The sequence below is a fragment of the Helobdella robusta genome (genome assembly GCF_000326865.2).
Source record: "Helobdella robusta unplaced genomic scaffold HELROscaffold_18, whole genome shotgun sequence".
NCBI classification, from domain to species: Eukaryota; Metazoa; Annelida; class Clitellata; order Rhynchobdellida; family Glossiphoniidae; genus Helobdella; species Helobdella robusta.
Window position 1 is genome coordinate 1331789 of NW_008703981.1, and position 16634 is coordinate 1348422.

Sequence of the window (16634 nt, forward strand, 5' to 3'; positions counted from 1 at the left end):
TAGAAAACGAAACGGCTCCCGTGTAAGTTTTACGAAAACTGATTTTTAAATAGCAATAAACAACAGCAAAAAAATTATATAGAGAAGCATTAGAAGAAAAAATAATTTTGATTAATTTCATTATTGATAATCTGCTTAATTAATTTATATATGTAATAATAACTATAAAATTTATTAAAATACAAGATCACATATATATCATATTGAATGTAATATCTGGCGCATGAACAACTCCTTACTATAGAATTAACACAAAAAATAGACCGAAAAATTCGATTGCAATGTCCTCTACTTCTACACTCACATACTCTTTCAAAATGATGTTCAGACGATTTTATCGTTTGCCTCTGTTAGCACGCTTGTTCATCCAATCTACCATCATATTCCTGTTTGTGTTCATTGCTTTCCAACTTCTTTTTTTTTCATTCAACGTTTTAAATCGACCAACATTCCTTGAATACGACAAATGTCCTGCTTGCTACGGATTCAAGGCATGCAGCAGCATTAAAAATGGTGAAATTCTAGTTGATCAGAGTTCAAGTTTGAATGGACTCTTTTATTCAAACCAGCACATAATACACGGCAAGCATGTCAATGGCATAGATGTCATCATCTCCAAACTAGGTGGACAACATAACACAAAGGCCTGGGAAGAAAAAATATGCACAAAGGTGTGATACATTCACCAAACATTTTTCACTCATTAACATTTCAGTTTGCACACAATTTTCCTTACAGGCTAAGAAGAAGCAACAATGTTACATCAGTGAAGCAGCGAAAGAACTGTTTCCAAAATCTGGGTCCAAGTGGATTTTAGAAGCAGTGAGAGGGCAGTCAATGATGACTGCATGTCCAACTGAAAGATTAATTAGTGCCATCACATTCCGATACACTGAAATGCTCGATTCCATAGATATATCAAACACAGAAAGAATACAGTTGGTTTTGACAATATGGAGGAATCAAGAACCAATCATTTATCAGATCTTCTCCAAGTCAACTGACTGGCCATTCCCTCAATATTTAGGAGCATGTGGCAGAGTGGTTGTCTATGAAAACCCAGGCAAACCTCTGTACACATTCTATGATGAACCTTGGAATTTCAGAATAAGGTTGCAATAATAAATCATTAGCTAAACAAATAAACTACCAGCCATTTTTCTAAAAGTAGATTAATTTGTTCTATGATTTTTATTAATAAGAATAGATTTTATTGTTTTCAGATTGGCTCTCAAATTGTTGAACATAGCCCACAAGTTCACATTCAATCCATCTCAATACGGCATCTACATGATGAAGGTTGGCGCAGATACGTTCCACTACAAACAAGAAACGAAGGAACTCTTCTACACGAGCGCACGAAACATCCTCATTGTTGACAAGTGGCAGCTGGAAGAAAATAAAAAAGAAAACCTCGGTAATCATGAAGATAACTACCTGAAAACACCAACAATCTGTGAAGTTAGCAACAGCGACATCACCAAAAAATGCAAGCACGACGAACACTGGCCGTCGACGACAAAGAACTTATGCAATGGCTTGTACTCAGACCATAATTATTACGCAGTCTGCAGGAATATATTGTCGCCAGTTAACACAGAGGCCGGTGGTTCAAATGCTGGCCTCCTCCATGATGTCCCACACAATGTCGATACACTTTTTGGACTGAGTCATCTCATGCAAAGCTGTCTCAGTCCAAAACCAAATGATAGCAGGAAAGATATTGTGACGAGGATGATTAAGATCTTGAAGAGTATGATTGAAGATAATAATGATGACGACAACGATGATACAAGTCATGATGTAGATATTTAATTTTTTTAATTTATTTATTTCATCAAATGGCAAAAATAAACTGACCGGTATTGAACAATGTACATATATATACTTATGAAAAAATTTGAGATAGCATTTGAAAAAATCTGTAAAAAATGTTTTGAATCAAATGTTATTTTGTCCAAGAAACTTTTGGTATATCAAAATGTTCAGTTAGGCTGTCCAGCTTCTGGTTGAACTCCTAAAAAAAATAATTTTAAAAAAATATTAGGTCAAAAAGATTAACACGTAATTCATATGATTAATTGATATAACAATACCACCAAAAGACACATGAGACTAACTAAGAAAAATGAGTATAGGATGGATGTTTATTAGGTATTTTCACACTCTGAGACATATTTAAAAAAATTAATGGCTCACCATAATTCTTTCTTTGTGGGTTTTTGATGCTTTCTTCATAATTTCCTCCAGTACCTGAAGGTTCCATGAAGAAACATTGCATAGTTAGTAAGTTAGTTAACATTTAGAAAAATAATTTTAAATCAATGTTTCATACTTTCATCGTTTACTATTTATTCCTAAAATGTTTATTGAAAAGTATTTTTAAATATTAAATTGTAATCAAAAAAAGAATGATGCCAATCAAACCCTCTTTTCTTTGGCCTTCTCAAATGCAATTTCTGCAGCTGTCTTCTTTTCCACTGGCCTGACTGTTGAAGAGTTCACCATCTCAGCAATTTCCTTCTCATTCACATCTTTCGGTTTTTTGCTTTTCTTTCTAATTTATTGTTTAATTATTATATAATTTTATTAAAAAACTATTTTTAATTAGATAAAATAAACATGAATAAATTTAATATTAAAAATTAATTAAAATTGAATTAATTTTTAATTAAATTTAAATTTAATTTTTATTAAAAATTAAATGGTTTGAAATGAAAGAAACAAACTTTTTAATTTTGTGCTCAGAAACTTTCTTGAGTTTCAGAGATCCCCTAGAGACCAATTCGTATTCGGACATGATGGAAACAATATCTCAACGATTAGATTAGAACCGAGAACTGATGACGAACGGTCAAACTCCGACCAGACAAACCAACGAATTGGGAACTTTACAGCTTGCTTGTTTACTAACGTCGGCTTAATCATACACGATCAAAAAAAAATATAGAGCTAAACTTGCAATGGTGAATTTGCTGACAAAAATTGTAATAAGACAGAATGACTGTTCATTTGCATAACTTGAATCTTGACAAATTTTATATAGTTCTGGTTGCACAAAATTGTATCTATAAAAAGTTAGTATACGAATTAAACATTAACGGTGAACCAGTGAACCACGTGCGACACTGATGACGTCAATCAAAGAATGAACACTTCTGTTTGCAAGCAAAGTTTATGATAGAAAAAAATAAGACAATTCCAACGTAAATTCTTGAGAGCAGTTTTATAATATTATTCATTGTATATTTTAATAAATGGGAAGCAAGATGAGGTGATGCAACAATCCCATCCCAGCAGTTAAGCCCGAACTTGCTCTAGTGTTCGTGACAATGAGTCAGTGATATAGGTGCTAATATAGAATAAACCAGTAGGTTTATTCTGAATATATGAGTGCAACCTTATTTTGCATCCAACGAGGGGTTGTACGTTTGTAAGTCATATTCGAGTAGCTCCATCCTCTTTCATGCCTACAACACATATATTTATCGGCAAATTGTAAGCCACGTATATATGTAAAATAATAATAATACAAAAATATTATATATAAAATAATATAATAATATTAAAATATAATCAAATAAGAACGAATTAAAATTGTCATAACTCCCAGCGATAACACGGGAGCAGTTTATTTACTATTAAAATTTTCATTACCTGATAATGAAATCAAATAACACAATTCGTTCGGATATTAATAATTTCAAACGTATTAAATACATAGACATACACACACACACACACACACACACACACACACACACACACACACATACACACACACATATATAAGCGCGGAAATTGTTAAAAAAATATCTGAAAATGAACATTTGAATGTAATGAGTTGTAATAGTGATGCTGTTCTAACTTTGATGAAATGCCAATAGACATACATCAATAAATGCCAAACTTAGTTAAGTGTAACAAAACTAAAATAATGATATGAACGTGTGTGCAAATATATGTATGTATGTATGTATGCATGCATGTATGTATGTATGTGTGTTTGTGTATGTATGAATGCATTGAAACAACTAACACGTTGTGTCATGTACAAGTAACAATTTAGCGAAAATAACAAAGCTTATTCGCTAAGCCAACTTTTCTAAGATATAGCGTTATCCTAGCAGTGTAGCATCTAACTTGAAGATACAGTGAAGTATCTAACTTGAAGATTAGTATCTAGCTTGAAGACAGCATAGTATCTAACTTGAAGATGAGGTGTGGTATCTAACATAAAGATGCAGTGTAGTATCAAACAGGAAGATACAGTCTAGTATCTAAGAAGAAAAAATGATTATTTTGAAAGATAAATGGCTGAAAAACAGTTCAAATGTAACATTAGATCACATTGATAACATTAGATAAAAAATGTTGCTAACGAAAATGCAATTAATGCAATGATGAAAACCTTCTAACATTCATACACGTCTGAAAATGAACCAATTAAAACGTAAAATAAAGTCGATATAAAAATATAAATTTCACGCCATAATCAAGAAAAAAAGTGTAAATTCAAGAAAATACATTTGATTAAAAATATTAAAAAAAAATATTAATTAAAAAATAAATAAACAAACATAACGACATTAAAAGAAATACGGCTTTACGTTGTGGTTACTCAATAAAAAGCAAGGAAAGACAAGTTTCTCATTCATCATCGTAGATTCAAGATGACACTTTTAGATAACGAACATCACAAAATTAAATATAAATAGGCTATTTAATTAATATAAGCTATTAAAAATTAGAAAAATTATTCAAATCTAGTTCGTGATACAAACAAACACACATACACACACGGCTAACAATGTTAAAGTTTCAAGATTCTTTTACGGCCACTAACTTATCAATATGATTGAAGATTTAAGCAAACTCGAAAACAGTTTTAAACTTCAGTTGAAAATCATCAGATGATTATTATTATTAGATATGTTATCTGAACACCAAAATTGAATCAAAATAGAAAAAAATATATGGAAAAAACCTCAAATTAATTACCCGGGTGTTACCTACCAGCATCGATTTACAAATTGAAAATCGTACTAAAACTATCATTAAAGCCACAATAGAATCATAAATTACTCGACGATACTTTAGAATCTCTAAAAAATTAACTTGAAAAACAAAAAAACGCTAAAAAAAATCATTGCGAGTGCAAGTTCTCCCTCGTAACTTTCAGGGCATCTGTCTTCTCAAAGTCGATTTCTTTGTACTCGATTTTGTTGTCCAATAAAAGTTTGGGCGGTCGGGACTCGACATTCGAATCACCTTCAAAGTCAAGGTCGGCGTACTGACAGAGTAAAGATGTATTTTATTTTATTATTATTATAATAATTTAAATAAATGTATATTTTTAATTAAATAATTTAATATTGATTGAGAAACTTTCGACAGATTTCAAAATTTGAAAAAATTTATATACAAGAAACCGAAAATTTTGTATTTTTATCCAAAAGATATTTGACACAAAATCAAAACTCAGAAACAAAGAAACTTTAAAAACCTCCCAGCTCCCGTATCGCAGTAATCTTAAAAATTAGTTAATTCCCATGCATAACGAAGACATCATTATTCAACCACACGTTTTTGAATTAATTACAACTACGTACACAAACAAAGAGAGAACTATAAAGAGTTAGAGACGGAAAGAGAAAACGAGAAAGAGACAGAAAAAGAGAGAAAGAGAGAGAGAGAGAGAGAGAGAAAGAGAGAGAGATAATCACATATACAAACGGGCATAAACATAAAAACATACAATAAACAAAAAACAAAAAAAAATTTAATACATACATGAATTGCGGTATTAGGTTTTGTGGAGTCCGTCGTCGTCGTCTTATTCTCAGCAGTGGTCACTCTTCCGTCGATGACGTCATCGTTAACAAAGACATTACAATCGGACGACATTCTGGTTTTTCTCTGGCGCTCCCATCTATCGAACTTCAGCAAGTCGCTCGGGCCATTCGTAATTCCAGACGTCGAGCCAATCGCGCTATCTTCCCGACCATCCCTCCAACCACCATCCTCCTCCTCCTCCTCATCATCATCATCATCATCATCGTGGCCAACGTCAATTGATGACGAAGACGATGACGAAGACGATGACGTAGCCGATTTCGATGATGATGATTTGATGTTTTCTGAATGGTACTTGTTGCCAACTTTCACAGGTAGAAGGAGGTCCGGTGATCTGATTGGTTGAATATTTGATGGATGGATGGATGGATGAGATTGGATGGAGAGATGGATTGGATGAGATGGATGGATGAGATGGATGGATTGGATGAGATGGATAGATGGAATAAAAGATGAAGGATATTTTGAAACAATTGAATTAATGATTGACAAAATGAAATGTCCTCTGGACCTGATGATTTGAACATATTATATCATATATACACAGGGTTATATTTACTCGTGGTATTAAAAATTTCGCTAGCTACATTTAATAATAATAAATAACAATAATAATAATATAATAATATTAGTGAAATAATAATAATAACAACAATAATAATAATAATGTAACAATGAAAAAATATAAATTCCAATAAAGTGAGTACAGCAATGAGGAAGCTGAAGTCAAAAGAACATTGAAATTCACAATGGAGGGTAGACAAGTTTATGAATGAATGAATGAGTGAATGAATGAGTGAATGAATGAATGAGTGCATGAATGAATGAATGAATGAATGAATGAATGAATGAATGAATGAATAAATAACTAAACAGTAAATAAAAGGATGGATGGTCAGATAGATAGGCAGATTAATGAATAAGTGAATGAATGAATGAATGAATAAAGAAATGAACAACTTACTAGTCAGATGAGATGCAACAGCAGATCATAATGAGTTAAAACATCCATAAAATGATGAATAAAAAAAATATAAAAAAAACAAACAAATAAAAGAATGAACGAATGGAATGAATGTACGAACGAAGGAATGAACAAATGAGATGAATGAATAAATGAAAGATTGAATGGACGCAAAAATAAATAGAAAAATATATAATAGCTAAACACATATTAAGCACATATTGGCAAACATTTATAGAGCAAAATGAAATAAGAATGTGTACAGAAGTAAAGAATATGTATTGGTTGAATCTTATCATGATCAATAGGTATTTACATAATTATAGGAATATATAAATTTAATTATTAATATTATCAATTTTCTCTTAATTAACTTTGAACATGAATATGACCAGACACCACCACATACATAACCACAAAACACCATAAACATTTAAATGATGTTATCTCTATGGGGAGTGACAGATGACCATGATGATGATGGATGGATTGACAAATTGTGCTGTGTGAGTAGAATAGATGGATGTATGCACCTGAAAAAAATATTTAACCATGAAAATGATGATGAAATGATGAAGATGATGATACAATTATTACACACACACACACACACACACACACACACACACACACACACACACACACACACATAACAAGCAAACACACACACATAAACACACACACCCCTCACTAAGACATAATTATTTCATCTTCATTGGAAATACATTATTAGAAGTTCATTAACAAATATCAACAATTAAATACCATCAATATTAGGATATATCATCAGTAAAATATATTTATTATAGATTATAAATGTGAAACATATACATCACATCAATACCGTTATTAACTCATATCATCACATAGTAAACATTCAAGTGTGATACAGTGAAATGTAATGAATTTTTACCACACAAATAATTGTCACATATATCATATAAATAATGATATCATAACGATATATCACTAATATATCAACCGTTTAACCCACCTAAAATGTTTGTTGTTGTTGTTATTGGTAGCAGTAGAAGCCTTAGAAGTGAGAGAGATAGCTTCATCTTGATCCTTGTTGAATGCTATTGTTGTGTCTGTGTGACAGACTATAACTGTGTAAAATTTCATCTTATTCATTAATTAAATCCATTTTTATGCAGTTATTAATTAATTAATTAATTCAATCATTCATTCATTATCCACCCATTCATCCGTCCGTCCGTCCATCCATCTATCTATTCATTCATCCAAACATGGTAATAAATAAAAGCAAAGAAATACAGCCTATCCCAAGCCATTGAACCAAACCAACCTAGGCAAGCTTGAAATTTGCATTACATTGTTACGCAGTTAATAGTAGTAGTAATACAATGATATCCACACACACACACACACACATACATACAAATACATACACATATCAACACATAATACAATGATACACACACACATACGTACGTACATACACATACATACATACATACATACATACATACATACATACATACATACATACATACATACATACAAACAAACATATAATACAATGATAAACACATTTACATACCTACACATACATACATACATACATACATACATACATACATACATACAAAAAAACAAACATGTAATATAATGATATACACAAATACATACAGACAAACATACAAACATGTAATATAATGATATACACACATACAAACATGCACATACACTCACTCACACACACACACACACACACACACACACACACATACAAACATGTAATACAATGATATACACACATATACAAACAAACAGACAGACAAAAAATGTAATACAATGATGTACACAATTATCAGTTATAGGTGACTCACAGATTTCTAACATACTAGAAATATTAATAGCTCTCAACTTAGCACCCATTGCCAGGCTAGCTAATTAAACTCACAATTAAAATTCCCAAAATGAAGGTTTAATGGACTATAATTAAATGACACTGGACACAATTGCATTGAAATAATTACAGAAATTAATTACAGAAAATAATTACAGAAATAATTATAGAAATGATTAATTACTTGATGGATAATTAGAACTCATAAGCAGGAAAATAATTACAAATTATTATTCAATTATCTAATTATTTACAAATTATTCATAGTATTTATCACTGCACAAAGCAGTCTTTTAACTGTATCTCAATGACATTATAATTAGAAAATTTTAAAATAAAAATGAACCCCATGTAGTAGTGGCTTACCATTCTTATTGTGGGATCTACCCGTCTGTACTGCCATCTTTAGGGAGTTTACATATTTATCTTGCCTCTGCTGCTGCTGCTGGTGGTGGGACTGTGGCTGCTTATGTTGGCGACCATTATGATGTTGGAGATGGTTTTTGTAGTGGGCCGGCGATTTAGGAGGGAGAGAGGGTTTGGTGAGGGTCGATGGGACGTCATAGATGCTGTTATGAGCCGGCGGACAGGCGTGTAACAAATCCTCATTCATGTATAATTTACTGCTGCCTGATGATGCATTGCTTCGTTTTTTTGGAAATGGGTCGAGGTTATTTTTGGCTATCCAAATTGGTTCAAACTGGCTGTCATCCTCGTCTTCGTCATTTGCGATCTGGTTCTGGTAAGATTTTGGTAATTTATAAACATCGTCGGCAGCAATAGTTTTTCGTGGTGTGTTGTAAATGCCGTCTTGAGTGTCGTTGTCTGTTTGTTGGAAGTCAGGTGAGGTGTGGTTGGTGGAGAGCTCCTTTCGTTCTATGCAGCTGCCTGAGTAGGTTGATGCAACATTTGTTCTGCTGTTGCTAGTTGCAGAAGTGTTGTAGACAGATTTGGTTGATGATGAAGAAGGCGTGTTGTAAATAGATTGAGAATGAGATGACGGTGTCGTTGGAGTGTTGTAAATAGAATAAGTTGATGGTGATGAAGTATGAGATGAGAAGGTTTCCCTTGTCTTTTTTGGCAAGAGTGCTGGAGCTGGAGAAGCAGCTTCATCAGCTGGTTGTTTGGAGGCAGATGAACAATCTTCCAGAAACAAATAGTCACTAGGCAGCTTGGTTCTGACTGGTGACGTCGTGTAAGTGTTGAGAGGTGTTTGTAGGGACTGCTTGCGTGGGACCAGGGCAGGAGCCTCTGGGCTCTTCAGGGGAGACAAGGGTTTCGGGGAGGCTGTCAGAATTTTAAACAATACTCAATCTAAAGTAGGAATAGATTGAATTCTACGGCAATTAACAGTAACACAATTAAACACTATTTTCAAAAACAGTCCCAAATGGAAAAAATTAAATGTAATAACAACTTTAATAGATTATATTCTGTAGAAACCTAACCTTTTCGATTTAGCCCGACCACATCACACAGCAACTTGACCCACTCATCAAGTTGCTCTTGGGATTCAGATGATAAATAGTAATCTCTCTCCTTGTCTTTACAAACTGTCTTCATGACAAATATATGTTTGTATGTTTCAGAGTTGAAATTAACAAATATCGTGTGGCACTTCTCCAAATCTATCGAGCCTTTCTTGTTTGTCATTTTGTCATCAGAGTAATAATCCAAAATGGCAGAGCACATCTTACCAGGTAAAGTGCCTGATGATGGAGGCACATATAGGACAAAATATCGCCTACGCCATTTCTTGAAAATTTTTTAGAACTAAATTAAATTCAAATAATGTACATAGATAACTAGACACTAGGACTAGATAGAATAGAACTAGACTAGCCCACCAGACCGAAACAAATGGGACAAATAAAAATTAAAATATTAAAATTAAAATAAATTAAAAAAAACATACAACAAATTGTTTCACTATGTATTTTTCACTAACGGATTTGAAGAACTTCCACGGTCCGTGTGTTTTGTACTCTGGCGGAGATTTGGTCAGCCAGCCGGCGTGTAACCTCTCCATGTCGGAGTAACAATAAAAAAAATAATCTGTTTCTTTTTCTTTTTTTTTAAGTAGAGGACGAAGCCGAAGTTGACCAGACAGGCGATGAAATAACTGAAAAGTTAACAAATAAAGATGTAATTTGTAACTAAAAACTAGGCAAATTAATTTTGCTTTCAGTTAACGATAAATAAAGGAAATAATAATTAATGATGAAAATAATTTAGAGACTCAACCACTTCTCTATCGAATTTAACGTAGGAAGCTGCTCATTGTTTATATTTGAAGTAGTGCAAAGAATGAACGGCCCAATAGTTATTTTTTAAACAATTTTTTAAGTCTATGTTTTTTATGTCCATTTAACCTCACAAAAGCATGATTAAAATGATTATAGACTTTGGAATTATTAAGATAGTAGACAAATTATTGAGACAAACGTTTTTCAAAGCTCATACCTCGTGACAAATAGTCAAAATAGTGACAATAGTCAATAGTCAAGTTCATTCTTCAGGTATTCAAAGAAGTTTATGATCTGGCTAAGAATGCTTTACCTTTACGTTAAAAACCTTTTTTTATTCAGTTATCTTATATATATATATATATAATATATAATATATATATAAAGAAATGTTTTAAATGTGATGAAAATTTATAGTATTAAAATCGAAAGCATATCTCATTAATAGTTACAGTCCAGTGCATTGGCCAATCAAGCTATCAGAGGTCATTAAAAAATTATTCGTTTTTTATTAAAAAGAGTTCTTGTAAACTTCTCATGATCTGTCGAAAGTCTAAAGCTTGCACTTTTCTAGTTTTTGTTTTTTGATACTCTCGTCTAAAAAACTTCGAAAAATTAGATTTCTGTGACTTAATATGCAAAAACATTAATGTTTTTAATATATTTTATTTGAAACCAAATATTAATGAAATTTGAATATCTTTAAGAACATTTCACGATAATTTAGTGGTTTTATTGTATTAGTAGCCACTAGTTTCATAAACTTTCGTGCTTTCCAATAACGATTGTGAACAAATGATTAGGTACTAAATTATATTTCATCGTTTTTATTACTGAAGATTGAAAATTATATAAATTTTCTTTATTTGTGAATTTGTTGTATTTTATCATCTTCATTCTTGAAAAGGATAAGCAAGTATCTTTTATTGACTGACCCTAGTTTTTATTAGACAAATATCCGAGTTATTGTGTGGTAAGTTGAAGGTGGTAAGATTTTTTTTCATCACATGATTTCTATAAAAGAAATAATTGAAACTTTTTCAAACACTTTATGTTAACAATGCAAAATTAAATATGCATCAAAATATGCCTTTCGAAAAGTTGAATCTCATATTTGACTGTAAGAAAAGCAAATCAAAGCCCGTGTCTTATGCCATTAAAAAAATCTGCTCCAATTGTTTTTTAATCTTATCAAAATCATATTATCAGCTATTTTCAACACATTTACATCGACAACAATTTATGTCATAGGCCTTCTTATTAGACGGTTAAACAAATAAAAATGTTTTTCAGTTATTCACTCATTCGAAATAAAATAGAAAAATTTAATCTCACGTCCAGGGAAAAAAATTGCCTCGCAAACTATTAATAAATTTACGAGTAGCAAGGTTAGAATTAGGCATAGTAGTACGATGACCATTAAGGGCCTTTTGCTTTTCGATAGTTTATTGCACATCTCGATGATTGTGAGTGAGTACTGTCGTTTGTCCATGTGACGTGGGTATAAGAATGTCTCCGGCATGTTTGTAGAATTCGTAGATATTTCCTGTTGAAAAATCACTTGTTAGAATTTATTTAAAATTGTTAAAAGTTTAACATCAATTAGCTGGCTAAAAGTTAGACGATGTTGATGCTTTTGAAAAAATTTAACTTAATTTACAACATGATGCTGACATATGACGTATCTTGTTTGTTGTGTTGCAAAAAAATTGGTGAAATTAGCCATTTCAGGGTGAAACCTTTGCAATAAGAATAGCGTTACACTGAATTTTAAGGAGCAATTAATTTTGAATGCATGTAAAGGACTCACGTAACATTCATTATGGCTATGTTATATTGTGTTCATCAGGCTGGAATAAATTTTTCGATCCTCCGTACTCTTTCCTTATTCAGAGTTTTTATTTTTTGCAATGAAGTTTTGTTGTGGTTGCGATCGAATTTTTAACTAATTTTTGTAAATTTATTCATTTTGGTGATATTTAAAATAAGTTTATTCATTAAGTATGGCACGTTTTAAGTTTTATTCGTCTCAGAAACTGATATTTTTAATATTTGTCGTCGGAGATGTCACGAATTTCGTCACTTCAGTTTCGCCGATGGACACCCATCATTATCATCATTCAAAATTGTCCGACACTCATCTGCCCACTCATGGCAAGTGCGAACCAATCACAATAGAGCAGTGCAAAAATTTAGAATACAACGAAACAATAATGCCAAACGTTTTGAATCAAATGAAGCAGTCAGATGCCAAAGAATCCATAACACAGTACAGCAGACTGATTCAGAGCAGATGCAGTCAGTACATTCAAATTTTCCTTTGTTCAGTTTTTGTACCTGTGTGTACACAGTTAGAAACTGCACTTCCTCCGTGCAGATCGCTTTGTTTGAATTCAAAATTAGATTGCGAATCAGTAATGAAAGCTGCTGGTTATGGGTGGCCAGAGGAGTTAGATTGTAAAAAATTTCCTGACGATAACGTCAATGTACTCTGTGTTAGTGTGAATGGATCAGAAAAGGATTCTAGTAAAGAAGGGCGTAAAAATAAAAATTGGCCAAATAAGGGATCAAGAGGGGGTAATGATGGGGCTAGACAAGGTCCAAAGGAATTGTACTGTCCTACTTTTATGAGAGCAGATTCAAAATCTGACTACAGATTGTTCATTGGTGATTCAGTGATGAAGAGTTGTGGTATGCCATGCGGTGTCAAGGGAGATATGTTCTCACTTTCTGATAAAAGAAAACTTGTCAGGTTGATAATTTGCATTGTGGCTTGCATCTGTCTGCTCAGTTCTCTTTTTACATTTTTAACTTTCCTCGTTGACACGAGAAGGTTTCGTTATCCAGAAAGGCCGATAGTGTTCATTTCTGCTTGCTACTGTGTTATAGCCATTGCATATATTGTAGCATATGCACTGGACAATAAAATATCATGTTCAGAATTTGTTGAGCATTTTGATGATGACATTTCATTTCAGTCTGAACTGATCACACAGGGTACAAAGAGAGAAGGATGTACAATCATATTCGTCATGTTATACTTCTCTACTTTGGCAAGTTGCATCTGGTGGGTCATATTGACATTAACCTGGTTTTTATCTGCAGGTTTGAAATGGGGACAAGAAGCTGTAGAAAGCAGATCACAATATTTTCATCTCTTGGCCTGGGCAGTCCCTGGAGTGATGACCATTGTGCTGCTGGCCATGGGTCAAGTTGATGGTGATGCACTGACTGGTATTTGCAACACAGGCCTCACCAATAAAGAAATTGCAACAGCATTTGTTGCAGGTCCTCTCATTATTTTGCTGTCCGTTGGAATATTCTTCCTCCTTGCTGGATTCATCTCTCTTTGCAGAGTTAGAAATGCTATGAAGTTCGATGGTAACAGGACAGACAAGTTGGAGAAACTGATGGTGAGAATCGGTGTATACGCCCTACTTTATGTTGTACCAGTTGCATTCGTCGTTGGTTGTGTCTTCTACGAGCATGCCTGGAGGACCGAGTGGGTGAAAGGCTGGTACCATCAGACATGTTCAGACCTCCTCATGTCCGGGGAGGGCCATTTTGGAAATGTTTTTGAACTCGACTTTGAGCCAAACTACCTGCGAAGTAATGTAATCTTGCAGCAACAGCAGTGGGCCTGTGGTAACTACCCATCCCACTTTGCTAATTATGCTGGTAGTAAACCCGATTTGACCATCTTTGTACTGAAACATCTCATGACACTGATAGTAGGAGTGGCCTGTGGATTCTGGGTGTGTTCTGGAAAAACTGCAGAATCATGGTCAAAGTTTTTCTGTCGCTCGAATGAGGCCAGCAAGAAAAATCATCAGAAAGGTCAGCCAACACTCTTGTAATATACCCAGCAACAATCTGCCATCACCAACTGCCACCATCATCAACCACCATCGACAACACTTAGAAGCAGATTCAGTCCATTTTATCTTATTCAGCATATGCATTCTCAGTAATCTCGAACACACGCACACACACATGTACACACACACACACGCACACACACATGTATGTATACACACACGCACACACACACGGCATACAGTTATTCACATTTTGTCTTTGATTATAATAATGGAGTGAGAAAATGAGATGGGAGAATGCAAACAATTGAAAACACATTGTTTCAAGCTGGCATGTTTCTCTCACTAAGACTCTTCATTATAAAAATCATCTCTTAGGTATTTCTATAGTTTTAAAATAAACTTTAATGAAATCAATTTTATTTTTTCATTATTTTCATTTTAGTCATGTTTAAATGTTTTGCTGTATGAACTAAACTATATGTGTCTAAGTATATATGGTTTTATTATATATATATATATATATATATATATATATATGTGTGTGTGTGTGTGTGTGTGTGTCTGTGTGTGTGTGTGTGTGTGTGTGTGTGTCTGTGTGTGTGCGCACATGTGTATGTATGTTTGAAGAAGACCATATTTTATACAGTATTGTATGAATTCTACCTAATTGTTGGCATTAATAAGTTTAAACTTTCCTCTGTACTCTTTCCTTATTCAGAGTTTTTATTTTTTGCAATGAAGTTTTGTTGTGGTTGCGATCGAATTTTTAACTAATTTTTGTAAATTTATTCATTTTGGTGATATTTAAAATAGCTTATTCATTAAGTATGGCACATTTTAAGTTTTATTCGTCTCAGAAACTGATATTTTTAATATTTGTCGTCGGAGATGTCACGAATTTTCATTTTAGTCATGTTTAAATGTTTTTACTGTATGAACTAAACTATATGTGTCTAAGTATATATGGTTTTATTATATATATATATATATATATATATATATATGTGTGTGTGTGTGTGTGTGTTTTGAAATGATTAATGCCAACAATTAAGTTGAATTCATACAATACTATATATATATATACACATATATATATATATACATATATATATATATATATATGTACGTAATGCTGTTATATAAACATGTTTGTTTACATATATATTGTTTATGTTACATATGTAATCGTAAAAAGTATGAACAATAGTTTGGAAAATTAGTGATAATTATATTACATTACATTTAACCTGTTAAGCTTCATAAAATATTGAAACATTTAATCACCTTGAATTACTTATTCTCTACTTAACGCTTTTCATGTAACTTACTTTTGTGTTTGTTTGTTTGTGTGTGTGTGTGTGTCTGTCTGTCTGTCTATACATATGTGTTGATACATTTACAATTAATATGTGGGTGTACTTTTATTATATACGCTCATTATTTTTGAGATTATATATATATATGTATGTATGTAAATATATATATCCGTTTGTATGTATGTATATATATGTATCTATTAATGTTTTAGCATGGGTAAAGAACGATTGTATGTAAGATGTCGGTTGTTCAGAATCATTAATGACACCACTATTGATATTTTCTTTTTCTGGTCGCATTCTGTAATGGCTTCGATATGAATTGTGTTTACCGCATTTGTAAGGAAAGGAATGAATGACGAGGAAAGGATGAATTAATGAATGGATGAATGAATCAGTGGATGGATGGATGGAGAAAGGATGAATAAAATGATTGGTGTAAGGTTTATTAGGCTCACATGCCATGCAATACTGAATTCGAATAAGCTTGCTACTACGCGCTATTATCTTTATCGTTCTCCAGTAAGTGTTTTTATTTTGTATCTTCTCTTCGTTCGT

General features: G+C 32.6%; 3 protein-coding genes across 3 annotated transcripts; 2 read left to right on the forward strand and 1 right to left on the reverse strand.

The window, feature by feature from the left end:
- Positions 1-428: 428 nt before the first annotated feature.
- Positions 429-1701, forward strand: HELRODRAFT_132750 (hypothetical protein; the record flags this gene model as incomplete). Its single annotated transcript, XM_009016335.1, has 4 exons — positions 429-671; positions 739-1112; positions 1224-1417; positions 1463-1701. Coding segments are annotated over 4 exons (1050 nt in total), but the record flags the coding sequence as incomplete, so codon positions are not given.
- Positions 1702-4324: 2623 nt separating this feature from the next.
- Positions 4325-10722, reverse strand: HELRODRAFT_191091 (hypothetical protein; the record flags this gene model as incomplete). Its single annotated transcript, XM_009016336.1, has 6 exons — positions 4325-5293; positions 5794-6190; positions 7815-7929; positions 9060-9980; positions 10142-10448; positions 10642-10722. The coding sequence occupies 6 exons, from the start codon at positions 10720-10722 to the stop codon at positions 5147-5149; spliced, it is 1968 nt and encodes a 655-aa protein (XP_009014584.1). The 3' UTR covers positions 4325-5146.
- A 1303-nt stretch (positions 10723-12025) lies between these two features.
- Positions 12026-14796, forward strand: HELRODRAFT_191092 (hypothetical protein; the record flags this gene model as incomplete). Its single annotated transcript, XM_009016337.1, has 3 exons — positions 12026-12059; positions 12281-12327; positions 12973-14796. The coding sequence occupies 3 exons, from the start codon at positions 12026-12028 to the stop codon at positions 14794-14796; spliced, it is 1905 nt and encodes a 634-aa protein (XP_009014585.1).
- Between the last annotated feature and the right edge of the window lie 1838 nt (positions 14797-16634).